The sequence below is a fragment of the Haematobia irritans genome, chromosome 3 (assembly GCF_050003625.1).
Source record: "Haematobia irritans isolate KBUSLIRL chromosome 3, ASM5000362v1, whole genome shotgun sequence".
NCBI classification, from domain to species: Eukaryota; Metazoa; Arthropoda; class Insecta; order Diptera; family Muscidae; genus Haematobia; species Haematobia irritans.
In genome coordinates this window covers 17,281,189-17,304,033 of record NC_134399.1, presented here as the reverse complement: position 1 = coordinate 17,304,033, position 22,845 = coordinate 17,281,189, and the positions used below count along the sequence as shown (strand labels likewise).

At 26.6% G+C, this 22,845-nt stretch overlaps 1 protein-coding gene across 1 annotated transcript in view; it reads left to right on the top strand.

The window, feature by feature from the left end:
* LOC142228346 (uncharacterized) overlaps positions 1-22,320 on the top strand; it is a 32,487-nt gene extending 10,167 nt beyond the window's left edge. Inside the window, 3 exon segments of the mRNA XM_075298747.1 lie at positions 9,573-9,766; positions 18,595-20,277; positions 20,349-22,320. Coding sequence (XP_075154862.1) covers positions 9,573-9,766; positions 18,595-20,277; positions 20,349-21,576 — 3,105 coding nt within the window. The 3' untranslated portion in view covers positions 21,577-22,320.
* The last annotated feature ends 525 nt before the right edge of the window (positions 22,321-22,845 follow it).

Sequence of the window (22,845 nt, the reverse complement as noted above, 5' to 3'; positions counted from 1 at the left end):
ATAGAAATAAAATTTTGCAAAATTTTCTATAGAAATAAAATTTTGACAAAATTTTCTATAGAAATAAAATTTTGACAACATTTTCTATAGAAATAAAATTTTGACAACATTTTTATAGAAATAAAATTTTGACACAATTTTCTATAAAAGTAAAATTTTGACAAATTTTTCTATGGAAATAAAATTTTGAAAAATTGTCTTTAAAAATAAACATTTTGACAAATTTTTCTATAGAAATAAAATTTTGACAAAATTTTCTATAGAAATAAAATTTTGACAAATTTTTCGATAGAAATAAAATTTTGACAAAATTTTCTATAAAAATAAAATTGTTGACAAAAAATTCTATAGAAATAACATTTTGACAAAAAAAATTAAAGAAATCAAATTTTGACAAAATTTTGTATAGAAATAAAATTTTCTTGGGAAATAAAATTTTGATAGAATTGTCCATAAAAATAAAAACTTTGACAAAATTTTCTATAGAAATAAAATTTTGACAAAATTTTCTATAGAAATAAAATTTCACAAAATTTTCTATAGAAATAAAATTTTGACAAAATTTTCTATAGAAATAAAATTTTGACAAAATTTTCTATAGAAATAAAATTTTGAAAAAATTTTCTATAGAATTCCAAATTTTGACAAAATTTTCTATACAAATAAAATTTCCTATGGAAATAAAATTTTTACAAAATTTTCTATAGAAATAAAAATTTGACAAAATTTTCCACAGAAGTAAAATTTTGACAAAATTTTCTATAGAAATAAAATTTTGAAAACATTTTCTATAGAAATAAAATTTTGACAAAATTTTCTATAGAGATAAAATTTTGAGAAAATTTTCTATAGAAATAAAATTTTGACAAAATTTTCTATAAAAATAAAATTTTGACAAAATTTTCTATAGAAATAAAATTTTGACAAAATCTTCTATAGAAATAAAATTTTGACAAAATTTTCTATAGAAATAAAATTTTGACAACATTTTCTATAGAAATAAAATTTTGACAACATTTTTATAGAAATAAAATTTTGACACAATTTTCTATAAAAGTAAAATTTTGACAAATTTTTCTATAGAAATAAAATTTTCTATGGAAATAAAATTTTGAAAGAATTGTCTTTAAAAATAAACATTTTGACAAATTTTGCTATAGAAATAAAATTTTGACAAAATTTTCTATAGAAATAAAATTTTGACAAATTTTTCGATAGAAATAAAATTTTGACAAAATTTTCTATAAAAATAAAATTGTTGACAAAAAATTTTATAGAAATAACATTTTGACAAAAAAATAATTAAAGAAATCAAATTTTGACAAAATTTTGTATAGAAATAAAATTTTCTTGGGAAATAAATTTTTGATAGAATTGTCCATAAAAATAAAAACTTTGACAAAATTTTCTATAGAAATAAAACTTTGACAAAATTTTCTATAGAAATAAAATTTTGAAAAAATTTTCTATAGAATTCCAAATTTTGACAAAATTTTCTATACAAATAAAATTTCCTATGGAAATAAAATTTTTACAAAATTTTCTATAGAAATAAAAATTTGACAAAATTTTCCATAGAAGTAAAATTTTGACAAAATTTTCTATAGAAATAAAATTTTGAAAACATTTTCTATGAAACTAAAATGTTGACAAAATTTTCTATAGAATTCCAAATTTTTACATTTTCTATAGAACTAAGAATGTTGTCAACATTTTCTTTGGAATTAAAATTTTGACAAAATTTTCTATAGAAATAAAATTTTGACAAAATTTTCTATAGAAATAAAATTTTGACAAAATTTTCTATGGAAATAAAATTTTGACATAATTATTTTATAGAAATAAAATGTTAAAAAAATCTTTTTATAGAAATAAAATTTTTACTTAATTTTCTATGGAAATAAAACGTTGACAATATTTTCTATGGAAATAAAATTTTGGCAAAATTTTATATAGAAATAAAATGTTGACAAAATTTTCTATACAAATAAAATTTTCTATAGAAATAAAATTTTGACAAAATTTTCTATAGAAATAAAATTTTGACATAATTAGTTTAAAGAAATAAAATTAAAATTTTTTTTTTATAGAAATAAAATTTTTACTTAATTTTCTATGGAAATAAAAGGTTGACAATATTTTCTATGGAAATAAAATGTTGGCAAATTTTTCTATAGAAATAAAATTTTGCCAAATTTTCTATGGAAATAAAATTTTCTATAGAAATGAAATTTTGACAAAATTTCTATACAAATGAAATTTTGACAAAATTTTCGATAGAATTTTGACAAAAAAAAAATATAGAAATAAAATTTTGATAAAATTTTCTATAGAAATAAAATGTTGACAATATTTTCTATAGGAATAAAATTTTTACAAAATTTTCTTTAGAAATAAAATGTTGAAAAAAAATTCTATAGAACTAAAAAAGTTTGACAAAATCTTCTATATAACTAATAATTTTGACAGAATTTTCTATAGAAATCAATATTTTGACAAAATTTTCTATAGAAAAAAATTTTGACGTGGTTTTTTATAGAAATAAAATAAAAAAAAATCTATAGAAATAAAATTTTAACAAAATTTTCCAAAGAAATAAAATGTTAACAAAATTTTCTATAGAACTAAAAATTTGGACAAAATTTGCTATAGAAATGTAATTTTATTAATTTTGATTATTATCGCCAGTCTAAAATGCATTTTTTGATTAAAATCTACGAACTCTTTGTGTCCATCCGTCTGTCTTTAAGAAGCTATTGCATGGGTTCAACTAAAAGCTGTAGTTAATTTATTTCAATACAATTCACCCAAGACAGAGGTTGTTTGTTGTTTTAATTCCACTAATTTGAATTCTATTCCATTTAGTATAAAGTGAAAGTACCTATATTGTGAAAGTTTAGCAATACATTTGTCTACGTATAAAGTAGTTGTAGTAGTTGCCTCGTGTGTCTGTGTATTTGTGTGAGTGTGTGTTGTTGTATGTGTGACTGTGTGTGTGTGTTTTGCATTCATTCGATTTGTAAATAATTCCCTCCTCCCTACTTTTTCTATCATTACATATAGATGTACCACATGTCTCAAGCCTATGCCAATACACGTCATAACAATCCCCCCGCTAATGGTTATAGAAACAATAACTCCAGACAACAACAACACCAACGTTCAACTGCAGCAACAGTGGCAGCAGCAGCAGCAGTAAATGCTGCTGGAAAACGTACTCGTCAAAGACGTTAGAAGAACTTTGTATAGTCTCCTCCTGCATATATGAGAAAAAGTCATTCATCACAAGCCAAAATAAAAACTGCCATGGAATACATGTAGAGCATAGAGCATCCATTCAACACACACACACACACACATACACATACACACATTCCAAATATATATCTATTTTTTTAAATTTTTACAAAAAATGTGACGATGTTGCTAATTAAACAACAAATGTATCAAAATTTGTGAAAAAAGTTGAGGAAAGGATAATATTCTATTTATTATTCGTAAAATTGTTAAATATTAATGGAAAATAATTGATGAGGATTTTTTTTCTTAAGCTTACTTATGCAATTTGTTTTTCTTCTATTTATTAGAATAATACGAAATATCGGAAATACTACTGTGGGCAAAAAGTAAAGGATATTTTGAAATTTAAATTCGAAATTTGCAGGCTGGCTTTACATATCAAGATAGTTCTCTTTTCTTGAGTTGGTAGGGCTGCTAATGACATCTGGGACAAATTTTATGTCAATGTTAAATGTTCAAATAGTTCCAAATAGGCCATCATAGTTGTCGATAAAGCTGTGTATAGTTTTCTTGCATAAGAACCAGAATTGTTTGATCGTTAGACTTATTAAAATTTGGAAAAATTGAATGGTCGACTATTTACAAGGTTATTTGCATAGGTGTCGATAAAACAGTTTATGTCTTTGTTTCTTCAGAACTACAAATGAAAAATCGAAAGTTCCCATTTTCCGAAATTTTTCATGTCAGTAAGACAATTTTGTCATGTATTTGCTATGGGAGAAGAATATAGATAATCGATGATAACATCTAATGGAATTTTTGTTAGCGAAGGTGTCTATAAATTGCTCATGAGTAGCGAAAATTTCGCTGCCGAGCGGCTGTTATACACCTCCAGAATTGAATAGACGATTGTTAGACATTTTCAAAATTGAAGAAAGCTGAATGATTGACTGTTTGCAATTGGTTTCCATATATGTCGATAAAGCAGTTATAAACTTTTTTCAGAACTACAAGTAATAAGTCGAAATTTCCCATTTTCCGAAATTTTTCATGTCAGTAAGACAATTTTGTCGTGTATTTACTATGGAAGCAAAAAGTAGATAGTCGATAATAACATCTAATGAAATTTTTGTTAGCGAAACTGTCTATAAATTTCTCATGAGTAGCGAAATTTTCGCTAGAGGTGTATACCGACCGGAGGTCTATAAGAACCAGAATTGAATGGTCGATTTTTAGACATATTCAATTTTTTGGAAAAGGTTGATTGGTTGACTATTTACAAGGTTGTTTCCATGAATATCGATAAAGCAGTGTCAACCTTTGTTTCTTATGAATTACAATCGAAATTTTCCATTTTTTCCAATTTTTGTTATTTTCAAATTTGTTTCCTTCAACGATATGGATTTTGGAATTTGTTCAACTAGTCAAACACGTTTATAAAGAGCTCCCAGAAACTTTGATTTTTAGTTTAAAAAAATTCTCTAGGGGTGCATATCGATCGGGCTATAAGAATGATCGACTTTTAGACATTAAAATTTTTTCAAATTTGAGAAAAACTAACTTCTTGGGTATTAACATTTGTTTGTTACAAATTACAATAAAAAATCGACTATTTCAAACTTTGGAAAGTTCAATTTTCTTTAAAAATTTTCTAGATTAAAAAATTTCCCTAGAAGAGCATACCGATTGGGCTATAAGAACCATAAATTGAATGATCTACTTTTATACATTTTCAACTTTTTTTTAAATTTGGAAAATGTTGATTGGTTGACTATTTACAAGGTTGTTTTCATGGATATCGATAAAGCAGTGTCAACCTTTGTTTCCTATAAATTATAATCGAAATTTTAATTTTTTTTATATTTTGGTTATTTAGAACTTTATTTCCTGCAACGATTTGATTTTTAGTTAAAAAAAAATCGCTAGAGGTGCATACCGACGGGGTTATAAGAACCAAAATTGAATGATCGACTTTAAGACATTTTCAAATTTGGAAATAGTTGAATGATTGACTATTTACAAGATGGTTTCCTTAGATGTCGATAATGCAGTTCATAATTGTTTCTTCAGAACTCCAATCGAAAAAAAATTCTACTTTTTCAAATTTTGGAAAGTTGAATTTACGTTACTTACAATTTTATTTGCTACCACAATTTTGATTTTGCGATTGTTTAACACCCGAGCACGGTTATTATGAGCTTTCAGGAACTTTGATATTTAGTTCAAAAAATTTCGCGTTATCATGTTTTCTTTCCATGATGCTTATATAAAAAAAAAATTCCAACCAAAATAAAAATACTAATAAAATTTAAGTAGATTCATATTTTTTATATTTCTATTAATTTTTAATGCCATTCGTATATTACAAAGTGGATAAACAAAAATGCTGGTCATTTAATATATAATCATAATAAAATTATAAAAAAAAAATAAATATAAAAAATCTGCAAGGCCAAAGTAAAATCTAGATATAGAGAATTGATTTTAATTCCACAAAACTCTTAGTTTATAAATCTGAATTTTTGCAAAGGTTTATAGAAGAGACCATAGATGCATGCTCTTTGAAAACTTAAACTCTTTGAATCCATCCAATTTCTAATTGAATTAGTTTTTTGATCCAATGAAAATTTTAAATTGATATATTATGAAAGATTTGATTTAAAAATTAATTAAATCAACATAAATTATTGTATACGTTCTTCTAGTATAATTAAAATTTAAATAATTGAATGAATGAAGGGATTTTTTGTGAATTGATATCAAGTAATTTTTGGTTCATGCAACTGTGGCCTCATATAAAAATACCCTTCTGTCTTATGACTTTACATTTATTCATGGATACATCATATTGATGTTTATGTAAATCATTATTATTATTATTATTATAGTTATAAAACTAATTTTAAGTTTATTTTAATAAATATTCCCAAAAATAAAAAAACATGGCATTTTCGATTTATTAATATTTCGTTTAATATGCCTATAATAGCATTTTTGTGTTGGGTTTGTAAAGGAAAAAAGGGAAATCGATAACAACGTTTCAATGAATATAAACCTGGAGGTATTGTAAAAATAATTCATCTGTTGCACAATTTTCAATTCTTTGGAGATAAAAATCAATAAAAAATTTTCCAAAATAGGACTTGGTACGACTATAAAAAGTGAACTTATTGGCCTATGTGATATGTCAAAATCTAAAAGGCGAATTCAATCACGAAATTAATTAATCCAATTAATTTTTTTAAAGAGAATTTCACACAGAAATTATAGTATCATCCACCAACGTTAATTAATTTTTGTGGTTGATTTTTTTTTATTTTAATTTTGATTAATTAATTGAATAATTTCTCAATTAAAATTTTAATTGGTAAAATTATGGTGATATTTTTCTGCATTTTCAGAATTCAAAAATTTAAAAACTTTCATTGTCAAATATCATAATTTGAAAAACGTCATTATCGGCGCCGAAATGTTTATTTTAGTTTTAATTTTAGGTGCTTAGTCCCTTAAATTATTGAATTGAATATTTGTTTTTCAAAATTTCAATTTGAAAAGTTGTGATTTTTTTTCCTTGTAGGCAGAATTTTTCAGAATTCAAAATCTGGTAACGATTTTTCATTACCAAATTTCATAATTTGGAAAACATTATCGGCTCCTAAAATTAGGCAAAATTACCAAACAATTTTACAATTTCATAATTTGGAAAACGTCATTATCGGCCTGAACGCATGCAAAATGTGGATTTAGGTTTTAATTATGGTTGTTTGGTCCATTAAAATTTTAATTAAATGTAATAAAATAAATAAATAAAATTTTTATTATAGGCACCTAAAAGTATGCAAAACATTTCTCGTCATTTTAAAAATTTCCAAGCAGTTTTACAAAATTTTTTAAAGATTTCTGAAAATTTTTCAGTTAAATTTAACCGGAGAGAAAATATTTGCAATTTAGACATTTAGTTAACGGGTTATCGGCTTATGTGATATGTCGAATTCTAAAATTTCTCATTTAAAAATTTTAAATTAATTTTTAAATGAGATTTCTCTCAGAATTTTTTTCAGAATTAAAAATTTGTTAACCAGTTTTCATTACCAAATTTCATAATTTGGAAAGCTTCATTATCGGCACCTAAAATTGCGCAAAATGTTTCTCGTCTTTTTAAAAATGACCAAAAAGTTTTAGAAAATTTGTAAACCACTTCTCATTGCCAAATTTCATAATTCGCCTAAACGTATGCAAAATGTTCTCCTTGTCATTTTAAAAATGACCAAGCCTTTTTGCAAAATTTGTTAACGATTTTTCATTGCCAAAATTCATAATTTGGCATTTCAAAAATTGTTAAACAGTTTTATAAAATTTGTAAACCACTTCTCATTGCCAAATTTCATAATTCGCTTAAACGTATGCAAAATGTTCTCCTTGTCATTTTAAAAATGACCAAGTCTTTTTGCAAAATTTGTTAACGATTTTTCATTGCCAAATTTCATAATTTGTCATTTCAAAAATTGTTAAACAGTTTTACAAAATTTGTAAACCACTTCTCATTGCCAAATTTCATAATTTGGAAAACTTAATTATCCGCACCTAAAATTATGCAAAATGTTCTTGTCATTTTAAAAATTGCTAAACAATTTTACAAAATTTGTTTTCGATTTTTCATTGTCAAATGAAGTAATTAAAAAAAAAAAAACTCATCGGCACTTAAAAGTATGCAAAAATTTTCCTGCATTTTAAAAATGTTGGCGATATTTTTGTCTGTATAGGTATGGTCTCGTTTTCAGGATTCAAATATTTTAAACCAGTTTTGATTGCCAAATTGAATTATTTGAAAAATTATAAATTTTCTTGTCATTTAAAAAAAAATTGGTGACATTTTTCTCTGCGTGGGCATAGTCTCGTTTTCAGAATTCCAAGTTTTTTTAACCAGTTTTTATTGCCAAATTTAATTATTTGAAAAAAATCGTTATTATTGTCGCCCAAAAGTATGCATTAAATTTTTGGTAATATTTTTCTCTGTGTGGGCATAGTGTCGTTTTTTAGAATTCCAAATTTTAAACCAGTTTTTATTATTTGAAAAATCATTATTATCAGCGCCCAAAAGTATGCAATAAATTTTCTTCTAATTTAAAAAAAAATTGGTGATATTTTTCTCTGTGTGGACATAGTCCCGTTTTCAGAATTCCAAGTTTCAAAACCAGTTTTTATTGCCAAATTTAATGAATTATTTCTCGTTTTCAGAATTCCAAATTTTAAACCAGTTCTTATTGCCAAATTTAATTAATTATTTGAAAAATCGTTATTATCGCCGTCCAAAAGTATGCAATAAATTTTCTTGTAATTTTAAAAAATTTCTCTGTGTGGGCATAGTCTCGTTTTCAGAATTCCAAGTTTTAAAACCAGTTTTTATTGCCAAATTTAATTAACTATTTGAAAAACGTTATTATCGGCGCCCAAAAGTATGCAATAAGTTTTCTTGTCATTTAAAAAATGTTTGATCATATTTTTCTCTGTGTGGGCATAGTTTCGTTTTCAGAATTCCAAGTTTTTAAAACAGTTTTTATTGCCAAATTTAATTAATTATTTGAAAAATCGTTGTTATCGGCGCCCAAAAGTATGCAATAAATTTTCTTTTCATTTTAAAAAATTTTTGTGATATTTTTCTCTGTGTGGATATAGTCTCGTTTTCAGAATTACAAATTTTTAAACCAGTTCTTATTGCCAAATTTAATTAATTATTTGAAAGAAAAAAAACGGTATTATCGGCACTGAAAGATATGCAAACATTTTTGTTGCAATTTTAAAAGTTGCAAAATATTTTTAGATCTTTGTTTTAATGGCATCTCATCGTGCTATGAGTACAAAGTATAACGGATATAAGGGACATCTTTTTCTCCTCCTTTTGAGGTCGTTATAGGCCTGCTCTTAGAGTCGCTAACTCTTGTTATCGGCGTGTTTTTATTAGTCACTGATAGCCTAATCAATAGTCGTTTTTCTTCGCATTGTGGGGTCGCCTAATAAACCCACAGCTAATTATGTCCATGAGTAAAAATTGTTTTTCTAAAGGAAATGAGGAGAGTCGATAATATCATATTATCGTACAAATAAATCATCAGTTGTTTTCATACAATTTTCGATTTTTCCAAAAAAAAAAAATAGGGTCGGAATTATAACTAAATATATTAGATAATAATTTATTCTATGAATTCCAATAATAAAATATTTACTATTTATATAATAAACCAGAGTGATTAATTATTAAATTTACGATTTTTTTATATATTTCCTCCCATACTAACACTTAAATATTTTTCTTTTTTTGCTTTTGTTTGCAGGCCCAACAATCACATGCAGCCAATTCCCGCAATCAATATCGTAATCCCATGGAGAATCTCATATTAAATAATCGCCAGCCTTATGGAAATTATAACAATGCAGCCATTTCAATGCAACCTGTTAACTCACATGGCCAGGGCAATGCTCCACCACCATTGGTGCGTTCAGCAGGTGGACAAAATGCTAATCATATGTAAGTAGAATCAATGGTTTATGTTTTTTTCTATTTTAAAATTTCCTAAATATTTTTTTATAATTGTGTTTTTCAAATTTAGTTGTAATTCCTTTTTAATGAATATGAAAATATTTAAAGAAAAAAGCAACAATTGGCTTTTATATTAAAACCAAGAAAATAACAAGAAAAGCAAATTGGTTTTTGGTATTTTTTTTATAATTTATTTCCTATAAAAAATTAAACAAAACAATAATGGTGCCTTTTGAATTTACTTACATATCCAAGATATTTTATTTTCATTTTTTTGCACCAAATTTTTTAAAGAAAAAAAATATGTTTTCTTTTCAAAAAAATATGTTTTATATAAACTTTTCTTAAAAAAAAAAAAAAAACAGAGACAAAATTTTGTTGTTGTGCACGCATTTAATTGAGTTCAACTAATTTTATTTCAACCAAAATATTTAATATTTTGGTTTTTTTGTTTTCTATTTGTAATATTCAAACTTTTCTCTTTCAATCCTCATGATTTTTTTTCATTTTTTATTAATTATCTTAACAATAATCATAGATGTTTTTCGTATTGTTGTAGTTGAAAATTTCCAAAATACATATACAAAATATTTTTTTTTTGTGTTATTTATAAAACAAACAAAAGAAAACCAACTTTTCTTCTTAAATGTAATATTAAAAAAAAGATTAAAAATTAAAAAAATATTTACAATTGTATATATTTTTTTGGGCGTGCATTTTTATGGATTAGGGACATTTTTTTCTAAAGTTTAATAAAGTTTTCATTTTAGTTTTTATTTTTCAAGTGAACAAAAAATTTTTTTGACATATTTTAAAAAAGTCTGCTTATGCCGGAAATTTTTTTTTGTATTTAGTTTTTTTTTTTTTTATTTAAAGGCAAAAAAATGTCGGAATTAATATGAAATTTTAGTTTAGAGTGAGGAACCTCCTTTTTAAGCCTTTCTTGGTTTAACCCCCCGTTCTGAGTCCTGTTTGGAATGTCCATAATCTGCGGCCGAAATGTTTGAATGCTCAGGCCTTCACTACTGTCCTTAAGACATTTTCCCTTTAATATTCGCCATTTATTTTGACCCCACGAGGGCCTCTACGAAGCAATTTCATGGCTCTTTCGCAAATCTTTTGAAACACACAAAAAATATATTTTTTTATCTCCAATCACGAAATTAATTGATCCAATTAATTTTTAATTGAAATGTCTTCTATCACAGAAATGATAGTACCAATTAAAAAAATTAATTGAAAGTCAATTAAAAAATTTTTTTGATGCTATTATTTTTTGTGCTTGATTTTTGTTTCAATTAAAAAATTTGTTGAACCACTTAAATTTTTAATTGAATATTTTTTTTTAAGAATTCAATTAAAATTTTAATTGGAAAAAGTTTGGTGATATTTTTTTTTCTGTGAATATTGAACCCATGAAAATTAGCCCCAAAACCTAAATGAAGTAGGACCTTAAGAAAAATGTGTTACAAAACCTAAATGAAGAAGGACCCCCCCCCCCTCCAAAAAAAAAACCAACACACACAAAAAAAATTATGTATTTGGAAAAAACCAAGAAATTAGTCATAAAACCCAAAAAACAATTATTTGGAAAGCATCAAATTTTTATATTTTTTGGGGAGCAATTTCATTTCATTTTTGGGTCCCTTTTGCATTATGAAAATAAACCCCTATATTTCAGATTAAAATGAAACCCAAATTCGTTTTTGCGATTGTGTTTCATTTTCGGGTGGGGCCTTTTTTCATTTTCTGGGATTTGACAATGATAACAACTATACACACTTTTGTCCGGTATGGCATTGTATCGCATCATGCATGAGATTTAAGACTTTCTCCTATGAACAGAGTCCAAAGTGCAAGACTATTTTAATTTTTTTTAATGTTTTGATACTTTTCCCATCATTTAGGGTCCATTTTCACACGGTCCTTTTCAAATTCAAAAGTGAAAATGAACTAATTTTATTTTGGGATCGATTTTCATGCTTCAGTTACATTTTTTGTGGTTCGTTTGGGGCTCACATGCGGCTCATATTCATTATAAAGCTTCTCCCCACATTTTCTCCCCACATTTTTGGTTCTTTTTCATTTGGTTTTTGGGGCTCATTTTGGGGCTGGGGTTCATTGTCATAATGCCTTTTTCGAACTAATTACCCAAATTTTGATTTCTTAGAAAATTTAAAAAAATAATCAGCCGACTTAACTTAAAAAGTGAGTGTAAAATGTGTTTGTTCGATTTACTTAAAATCTAGAATTTTATTGTTTTTTTCTTCCCCCTAAAAATGGGTCGATAAGATAGTCGATATTTAAATATAGTTTTTTTTTTTATTTTAGCAGAAATTTCTAAGATTTTTTTTATTTTGGGGTCGATTTTCATGCTTCAGTTATATATTTTGTCGCTCATTTTCATGGGCCCTATATTCATTATAAAGCGTCGCCCCGCATTTGTGGCCCCGTTTCATTATGGGTTTTTGGGGTTCATTTTCCTGGCGCCTTTTCGAACTAATTAGCTAGAATAAAATGTTTTTGTTCGATTTACTTAAAATCTAGAATTTTATTTTTTTTTTCATTTTCATGGGGCTTCATATCCATTATAAAGCATCGCCCCACATTTGTGGCCCCGTTTCATATGGGTTTTTGGGGTTCATTTTCCTCGGGGCCATTTTCATGGCGCCTTTTCGAACTCCAAAAATTGGTGTCTAAGATATTTTAAAATAGATTTTCTATTTTAGAAGATATTTCTACGATTTTTTAGAATTATATTTTTTTTCTTTGCCTCCAAAAATGCGTCGTTCAGATAGTCAGTCGATATATAATTTTTCCCATTTTAGTGGATTTTTTTACGATTTTTTTTGAGTGTAGTTTAATTAATATCTTACTTATAAACAAAATCTAGAATGGTATTTTTTCCATTTTCATGGGGCTTCATATCCATTATAAAGCGTCGCCCCACATTTGTGGCCCCGTTTCAAATGGATTTTTGGGGTTAATTTTCCTGGGGGGCCATTTTCATGGCGCCTTTTCGAACTCCAAAAATGGGTGTCTAAGATATTTTAAAATAGATTTTCTATTTTAGAAGATATTTCTACGATTTTTTAGAATTTTATTTTTTTTTCTTTGCCTCCAAAAATGCGTCGTTCAGATAGTCGATATATAATTTTTCCCATTTTAGTAGAATTTTTTACGATTTTTCTTGAGTGTAGAATTATTAGCAGTTTAATATCTTACTTATAATCAAAATCTAGAATTTTAGTTTTTTCGTCCCCCTCCCCAATAAATAGGTGTCTAAGAGATTTTATGTTTGTTTCTTTAGCAGACTTTTCTACGATTTTTTTTGAGTGTAGAATTATTGGCACTTTAATATCTTACCCACAATAAAAATCTAGAATTTATTTTTTTTTTCTTCCCCTCCAAATATGGGTGTCTAAATAATGAGTGTTTAAGATATTTTAATATAGTTTTTTTTTTTTTAATTTTATTTTTTATTTTAGCAGACTTTTCTATGATTTTTTTAAGTGTAGAATTTTTGCCAGTTTAATATCATACACATAAATTTGGTTTCTCGTTTGCTGACATTAATGCTGTTCTCTTATAGACTATTTATCATAAAAATGCATGTCGCAATAATTTTTTGTTTTTTTTTTTTCAATTCAATAATTAATATTTGTTTACTGTAGTTAGACATCTTTAAAACTAGTAAATATTTTTGTTTTAATTTTCTTATAACTATACAAAGTCAATACAAACACTTTGCCTTTGATTTAAATTTAAATTTATATATAGTTTTTTGTCTTTGCTATATAAAAAAGAACTACAACATTTGAAAAACATAATAACATTTTTTTTCTTGCTTTAATTTTTCCCTATACGACCAAATCTTTTATTGTGTTTTTTTATGTTTAAATCATAAAAAAAAATAACTAAAACATTAAACATTTTTCCCCCACATCTATGGGAAAACATAATTTTCTCTTTTTTGTTTTGGAACGTACTGAAAATATTTAAAACAAGAAATAACCAAAAAATGAAAAATTATATCCCCCATCATAGAATAAACCAACAAATCAACCTTATGAAATGCAATTTTACGCCAAATACCAATTCCTAGATACATTATATATAATGCGTGTACAAACAGAAGAATGACTAAACAGAAAAAAAACTTGAAATGAAAATATTGTAATCAAATAAAGAAAATTTTTTTAAAGTAAATTGAATTTAAAATCTTTGTAAATGTATATAAAAGCGAATATTGAAAAACATATAGATTTATTCCCATATATAGTCTTTATAATTCCCCCTGGTTATAGGGATACCTATCATGTGTAAATAAAAAACTAAAAGCTAGGCTTATTTTTGGGTAAAATGTTATACATAAGAACTTGCCAACATCCACTGAGTAAATTTTATTTTTTTAGCCTCCCAAAGTTAGTTTTTATTTGGTGCTATGGAAAAATAACAATTTTATTTCTATAGAAAATTTTATCAACATTTTATTTCTATAGAAAATTTTCTCAAAATTTTATTTCTATAGAATATTTTGTCAAAAGTTTTTATTCTATAGACAATTTTATCAATATTTTACTTGTATAGAAAATTTTGTCAAAATTTTACTTCTATTTTATTTCTATAGAAAATTTTGTCAAAATTTTAATTCTATAGAAAATTTTCTCAAAATTGTATTTTCTTTAAAAAATTTTCTCACAATTTTGATTTCTGTAGAAAATTTTGCCAAATTTTCTATAGAACCCAAAATGTTTTCAAAATTTTCTATAGAAACCAAAATTTTGACACAATTTCCTATATTTTGGGAAAATTTTTTATAGAAATAAAATTTTGAGCAAATGATCCATACAAAATTTCCTACGCAAATAAAATGTTGGCAAAATTTCCTATAGAAATAAAATGTTGAGAAAATTTTTTATAAAAACTAAAATTTTGAGAAAATTTCTTATAAAAACCAAAATTTTGACAAAATTTACTATAGAAATAAAATTTTGACAAAATTTTCTATAGAAATAAAATTTTGACAAACTTTTCTATAGAAATGAAATTTTGACAAAAAATTTCCTATAGAAATAAAATGTTGAGAAAATTTTTTATAAAAACCAAAATTTTGACAAAATTGTCTATAGAAATCAAAATTTTGACAAAATTTTCTATAAAAATCAAAATTTTGACAAAATTTTTTATAGAAGTAAAATTTTGAGAAAGTTTTCTATAGAAATAAAATTTTTACAAAATTTTCTATAGAAATAAAATTTTGACAAAATTTTCTATAGAAATAAAATTTTGACAAAATTTTCTATAGAAATAAAATTTTGACAAAATTTTCGATAGAAATAAAATTTTAACAAAATTTTCTATAGAAATAAAATGTTGACAAAATTTTTTATAGAAATAAAATTTTGACAAATTGTCTATAGAAATAAACTTTTGACAACTTTTTCTATAGACACCAAAATTTTGAGAAAATTTTCTTCAGAAATAAAATTAGACAAAATTTTGTATATAGTAAAAAAATTGACAATATTTTCTATAGAAGTACAATTTTAAGAAAATTTTCTATAGAAAAAAAAAATTTAAGAAAATTTTCTTAGAGATAATATTTTGTGAAAATTTTTGTAGAAATAAAATTTGGCAAAATTTTATGCATATAAAAAAAAATATACAAAATTTTCTATAGAAATCAAAATTTTGTATATAAAAAAAAATTTGACAAAATTTCTTATAGAAACCAAAATTTTGCCAAATTCTCTATAGAAAGCAGAATTTTTTATAGAAATCAACATTTTGACAAAATTTTTTATATAGAAAAAATTTTTACAAAAATGTTTATATAAAAAAAAAATTATAAAAAAATTGGCAAAATTGTTTATATAAAAAATTTTGTCAAAATTTGGATTTCTATAGAAAATTTTGGTTTCTATAGACAATTTGGCAAAATTATGGTTTCTATAGGAAATTTTGTCAATTTTAGTTTTATATACAAAATTTTGATTTCTATAGCAAATTTTGTCAAAATTTTATTTCTCTAGAAAAATTTTCTCAAAATTTCTATAGAAAATTTTCTCAAAATTGTAGTTCTATATAAAATTTTTTAAAATTTTATTTCTATAGAAAATTTTCTCAAAATTTTATTTCTATAGAAAATAATGTCAAAATTTTATTTTTATAGAAAATTTTCAGAAAATGTTATTTCTATAGAAAATTATGTCAAAATTTTATTTCTACAGAAAATGTTGTGAAAATTTTATTTCTATAAAAAATTTTGTCAACATTTTATTTCTATAGAAAATTTTGTCAAAATTTTGGTTTCTATAGAAAATTTGGCAAAATTTTGGTTTCTATAGGAAATTTTGTCAATTTTTTTTTGTACAAAATTTTGCCAAATTTTATTTCTATACAAAATTTTCTCAAAATTTTATATCTATAGAAAATTTTCTTAACATTTTTTTCTAAAGAAGATTTTCTTAAAATTTTATTTCTATAGAAAATTTTGTCAAAATGTTGTTTCTATAGAAAACTTTGTCAAAATTTTATTTCTATAGAAAATTTTGTCAAAATTTTTTTTCTATATACAAAATTTTGCCAAATTTTTTTTTCTGAAGAAAATTTTCTCAAAATTTTATTTCTATAGATAATTTTCTCAAAATTTTATTTCTATAGAAAATTTTTTTCAAAAATTTTTTCTCTATACAAAATTTTGCCAAATTGTATTTCTATAAAAAATTTTGTCAAAATTTTATTTCTATAGAAAATTATGTCAACATTTTATTTCTATAGAAAATTTTCAGAAAATTTTATTTCTATAGAAAATTATGTCAAAATTTTATTTCTACAGAAAATTTTGTCAAAATTTCGTTTCTATAAAAAATTTTGTCAACATTTTATTTCTATAGAAAATTTTGTCAAAATTTTGGTCTCTATAGAAAATTTGGCAAAATTGTGGTTTCTATAGGAAATTTTGTCAATTTTTTTTTTCTATGTACAAAATTTTGCCAAATTTTATTTCTGAAGAAAATTTTCTCAAAATTTTATTTCTATAGATAATTTTCTCAAAATTTTATTTCTATAGAAAATTTTCTCAAAATTTTTTTCTCTATACAAAATTTTGCCAAATTTTATTTCTATAGAAAATTTTCTCAAAATTTGATTTCAATAAGAAAATTTTGTTAAAATATTATTTCTATAAGAAATTTTGTCAAAATTTTATTGCTATATAGACAATTTTCCCAAAAATGTTATTGCTATAGAAAGTTTTGTCTAAATTTTATTTCTATAGAAAATTTTGTCAAAAGTTTATTTCTATAGAAAATTTTCTCAAAATTTTATTTCTATAGAAAATTTTGTCAAAATTTAAACTCCGTAGGAAATTTTGTCAAAATTTTGGTTTCTCTAGAAAGTTTTGTCAAAATTTTGGTTTCTATAGAAAAATTTTTTTTTTCTATATACAAAATTTTGTCAAAATTTTACTTCTATAGAAAATTTTGTCAAAATTTTATTTTTATAGAATTTTGGTTTCTATAGAAAATTTCCTCAAAATTTTGGTTTCTATAGAAAATTTTTTCAAAATTTTGTTTGTCAAAATTTTGGTTTCTATAGAAAATTTTCTCAAAATTTTATTTCTATAGAAAATTTTCTCAAAATTTTATTTCTATAGAAAATTTTCTCAAAATTTTATTTCTATAGAAAATTTTCTCAAAATTTTATTTCTATAGAAAATTGTCTCAAAATTTTATTTCTATAGAAAATGTTCTCAAAATTTGATTTCTAAAGAGAATTTTCTCAAAATTTTATTTCTATAAAAAATTTTCTCAAAATTTTATTTCTATAGGAAATTTTGTCGAAATTTTATTTTTATTTCCCCGCCTACATATGCCTTTAATATCATTCAGTGTCAGTGGCATATAGTAGCGTTTAGACATTTAATTCTATATGGTACTGCTGGGTAATTGCTAACGCTTCTTTAATGAATATGCTGGACAATTTTTGAAACAGTTATTTATTCCGTTAATACCATAATGTATCTACCGCCTTTAGAACATTTAACCAAATCATCTGTCCTTTGTGCCACCTAATGCAAGAAAAAAGTTTTGCATTTTTATGCCTCTTTCCTTCCGATTTATGCCACCTTCGGAAAATTAATGTGCCACTTTAAATTAATTAATGTTTGTAATTAAATATTTTCATAATAAATGAGTATTTTATTTGAAAAGTAATGTGATTTTGATTTTAAATGAAAATTTTAGTGATACCCATTTTGTGTAAGAGTGACACTTTTTGTGCAACTCGTGACCCCGCGTATGCAATGTGGGCTATTTATTACATCTCTAATTAAATCAAATAATTTTATTAATAAATTTTTGTCACATTCAAGTAATATTTCAATTGAAAATTCTTGGTGATTTTTACTATATCTTAAAAAAAATATTAGCGATTTTTTTATTTAAGTAAGAATGACACTTTTTGTGCATTTCTTGAGATATTCTCAGTGATAACTTAGCCCATGACCCGATGTAAGCAAGATGGATTATTCCACCTCCTAGTTTTCTGCTAGTTTCTAAGTTTAGTGTAAGGCAGTGTTTTTCAAAATATTCGCTTTTATTTGCTTAATTTAAAAAACATAAAGTAAATCATAAAAACAAAATCAATTTACAATTACAATTAAATTTGAAAAAAATCTTTGTAAATTAACAAAAAAATTTCACAAAAAAAATTCTTTAAGAATTTTTTATTAAGAAATCAAAAACAAAAAAAAACAATCGAATTTAAATTCCTTACCATCATCCAACAATTTGTATATATAATGTTTCTAGGTCTAGTGTCGAGCAAACGTTGCTGCAACAACAACAACAACAAACACAACAACCGAGACCCTCCTCTAATACACAACTCCAACTCCACCCACAACAACAACAACAAAGACACATAAATACCTCTCTTAATCCCATAAATACAATGTCCTCCTCCGCCTCCTCCTCTTCGGCCCCCATTTCACCACTTACATTGGCAAACAATAAACAGGTGAATGCCGCCACCGCCTCCTCCCTTTTGGCAAATAATTTCAATTTAGCCTCCTCTGCCCCAACAACTGCCCAAGATTTTAATAATTTAGCATTATGGAATCAATTAACACCGGCCCAAAGATTATTGTTGACACAACAATTTAAGAATTCCGGTGGTCTTATACCACCGGGTGTTGTGAATAAAACTCCATTTCCGGCATTGCCTTCATTGCCCTTAGATACGGATTTAATAACAATGCTCGACTATAATCCCAATAAGGTGGCGGCCAAAATGAATTCTCCTCTAGCGGGGGGCAATAGCGGCCCCGGTAGCTCTCTGGAAGGGCTAAGGAATAATGGTCAATTTACTAAACCCCATGTTCCACCACTGATACCTGTCAGTGCCTTAGATAATCAGCGTAAATCAAATCGTGGCACCGGCTCCTCATCCACTACAGTGCCTTTAAATTCATCGGCTGCATTGGAGGATTTCGAAAAGAAATTCAAAATGAATGATGAAATGAGGGCTGTGGTACAAAAGGTCCTCTCCAATCCTGACCTTTCCACTTTCATACAGACCAATTCTTCGAATAATACTTTTGTGCCTTTTATATCGCCACCCATATCGCCAGCAAATGGCGGTATACAATTGCCCGGGACTTCAGTGTCCATTGTTCCAAATCCCCATGTGACCATAACGCCACAATTGCCGGCACATTTTTCCCATAGTAGTTCGGCCCATTCGCCATCTTCTTCGTCGTCATCATGCTCTTCGGCAGGGGGTAGTAGGCAAAAGAGCGTTATATGCTCGACCACAAGTGCGGGGGCGGGGCATTCGCCATCATCCGGACGGACGAAAAACTCGACTAATTACAATTACAATAACCATCACCTCCCACAACAACAACCACTTTCTTCCTCCTCTTCTTCTTCTACACCCACACCAATGGAAGTAATCGATTTATCTTCCCCCCGAAGGTCTCTGCAAGCTGCCTCAGCCTATTTGCAACAACAACAGCAGCAGCAACAGCAGCAGCAGCAACAACAAGCAGCCGTAGCAGCGGCCCAACAACAAAACCAACAACAACAACAGAGATTAGCAGCAGCCGCTGCTGCTGCAGCAGCTCAACATCACCAACAAAACGGTCGTCAATCGTCAAATTCCGCCTCCGCCGCCCAACAACAAGCCAATTCGGCCAGTTTACATTTGCAACGTCATGCTGCCATGGTGGCGGCAGCCGCTGCCGATAATTCGCAACGTTTGAATATAATACCCGAAATTGCCAGCAATAATCTCACAACTCAGCCCTATAAAGTGCAAAAGGTCTATGTGGAAAGTCACTTGGTGCCGTGTATCAATATGAAGGCCTACAATGATTCGGAGCAATTGATGACACTGACGGATTTCCAGAAATATTTCTTTCCCAGTGTGCCCTTGGATCAGTGTAAGCGATTGATCGAGGCATTGGGTGTAGAGCTATACAAAGGCAATAGGTAAGTGGGACACTCCCCGCCCCTCCAGTGTATTGGCAACTAATTTATTTTTTTCTTGTATCTCCTTTCAGACATCAACTTAAGGTTCTCATAGAGCATGATAGACAACACAATGAGAATATTCCATTGGTGCAAGTACGTGACATCTTGAAATATATGACCCAGCTAACATTCATGATAAGAAATCAGGAACAGCCACCAAACAAGCGGTCACGTATAAGCTAGGAATTGGGTTGGGGAGGACAACATACAATAACAGCGGCATCAGCATCATCCATTTCATCGTCACAAGACCAGCACAATCTTCATCATAAACAGCAGCAACAGCAACAACACCAAAAAGAATCCCGAAATCATTTGGCAGCCAGTATGATGGAGACTTCATCATCATCATCCAACAGTAATAGAACCAACAATTCAAACCACTCCATAACACAAAAATCTTCGGCGTCAGCAGCTTCTGCGGCATCGTCGTCCTCGTCATCATCAGCTTTAGCACCACCAACCTCTCATAATCCTCACCAACATGCGCTTGATATGTTTATGTTGTACTCCCCGTTGTCGTCGTCCGCGGCAGCCACATCATCACATGCAGCAGCAGCCGCTGCGGCAGCAGCACGGCAACAATTACTCTTGCAACAATTCCATCAACATCAACAACAAATCTTACAACAACAACAACACCAGCAGCAGCAGCAGCAGCAACAACATCAAATGGAAAAACTCAATCATAGTAAACATGGAGGAAGCACCACCTCCTCCTCCTCGTCATCATCAACATCTAAATCGAATGGTGGTGGCAGTAGTTCATCTCAAAGACTTTCAGCAGCTCAACAATTGGCCACCGATTTTCTATCAATGTTTACAGCAGGTCATCATGCTGCAGCCGTTGCGGCAGGCAATACACCTGGACCCTTGACCGAATCATCCACATCCTCAAGCCATCAAAGATCATCATCCAATGCCTCAGCCTCTTCGTTGGCCTCAACATCATCTACGGCCACTACAGGCAATAAATCTTCAAATTTCTCAGTGGCCTCATTAACAGCATCCTCCAATAATGCATCAGCTGGCCATGGTTCATCTTCTTCGGTCTCAGGCAATAGTAGTTCACAAGCAGCTGCGGCGGCAGCAGCCCTATATGGTGTGGCAGCTCCATTTTCTGCTCCCGCCTTGGTTAATCCATATCCACCGCATTTGCCTGGCGGACATGGACTTCCTTCACCAACCATATATCCACCAACACCACCACCATCAGCACCATGGATACATCCATGGTATGCAGGAGATACATTCTAAAAAAGGTGAAAAGTATAATGTAAAATCCATTTGCATAGATAGAATTCCATAATTTGTCCATAGTACTTAATATATATTCGTATATATTTATTCAATGAAGACCTACAATGAGAGTATTGTAAGAGAAGATGATGATGAATTTCCATTAAATATCAAAAATTCCTTGTTGTATGTAAACTTTCCTCCCTCTGAAGAAAAATCACAATCACTGGTCAAGTCCTTATAGTAAAAATAAACCAAAGAAATTTTGTTTCTTGTTTTTTAAGGTTTGTTTTGAAAGAAAATTGCAGAAGCAAAAATCCAAGTTGTTTTTCCTAGGCGAATTATAAAAGCAAAGAGATATAGAAATTTTGGAATATAGTAAAGGAGAAAAATTTCCCAAGTCCCAAGAAAAAGTTTCCCAAGACGGTTTTGTTTTACAACATTTCGTTTAATCGAATATGAAACTTAAAAATTCCTAATATTGTATAGCTTGAATTTATAAAAAAAAATATATACAATTATAGAAAATCTATAACGATGAAATAAACTTTTGACTCTAATTGTTGGGCTTTCAAAAGTTGAGAAAAATTAAAAAAAAAATAAGAACCTATTCAGCAGATTTTGTTTACTTTTACTGCTAACAAGAAAGTCGCCTTTCAAAAAAAAACTCAAGCTCATTTCATATTAAAAATTTACAAATATTCGATTTGTTTTATTTTAATATTTAAAAAAAACACGATTTTCTCAAATTTTGAATATGGATTATTCAATATTTTTTTTAAATAAATTATATAAAAATTCTATCGTGTATATAAAAAATTTTAAAGATCATGAAAAGAAAAAAGAAAAAAAAATCGATTTCATTAGAATTTAAATATATACTACTCAATATTTTTTAATAAATTATAAAAACATTTAATATATAAAAACTAGATATTTTTAGGATTTCGGAAAATCATTTTTCTTAAAATTCAATTATTGATTTCATTAATTGAAAAAAAGAAAAATCGATTTTCTCAAAATTCGATTATTAAATAATTTTTTAATAAATAAAAAAAACCATTTCATATATATAAAAAATCGATTTTTTAAGATTACGGAAAATCGATTTTCTTAATTTCAATATTTGAAAAAAAAATAATCGATTTTCTGAAAATTAGATTATTAAATAGTTTTTCAATAAATTAAAAAAACATTTCATATATATAAAAATCGATTTTTTAGGATTTGAAAAAATCAATTTTATTAAAATTGAAATATTTATTTCAATATTTGAAAAATAAAATC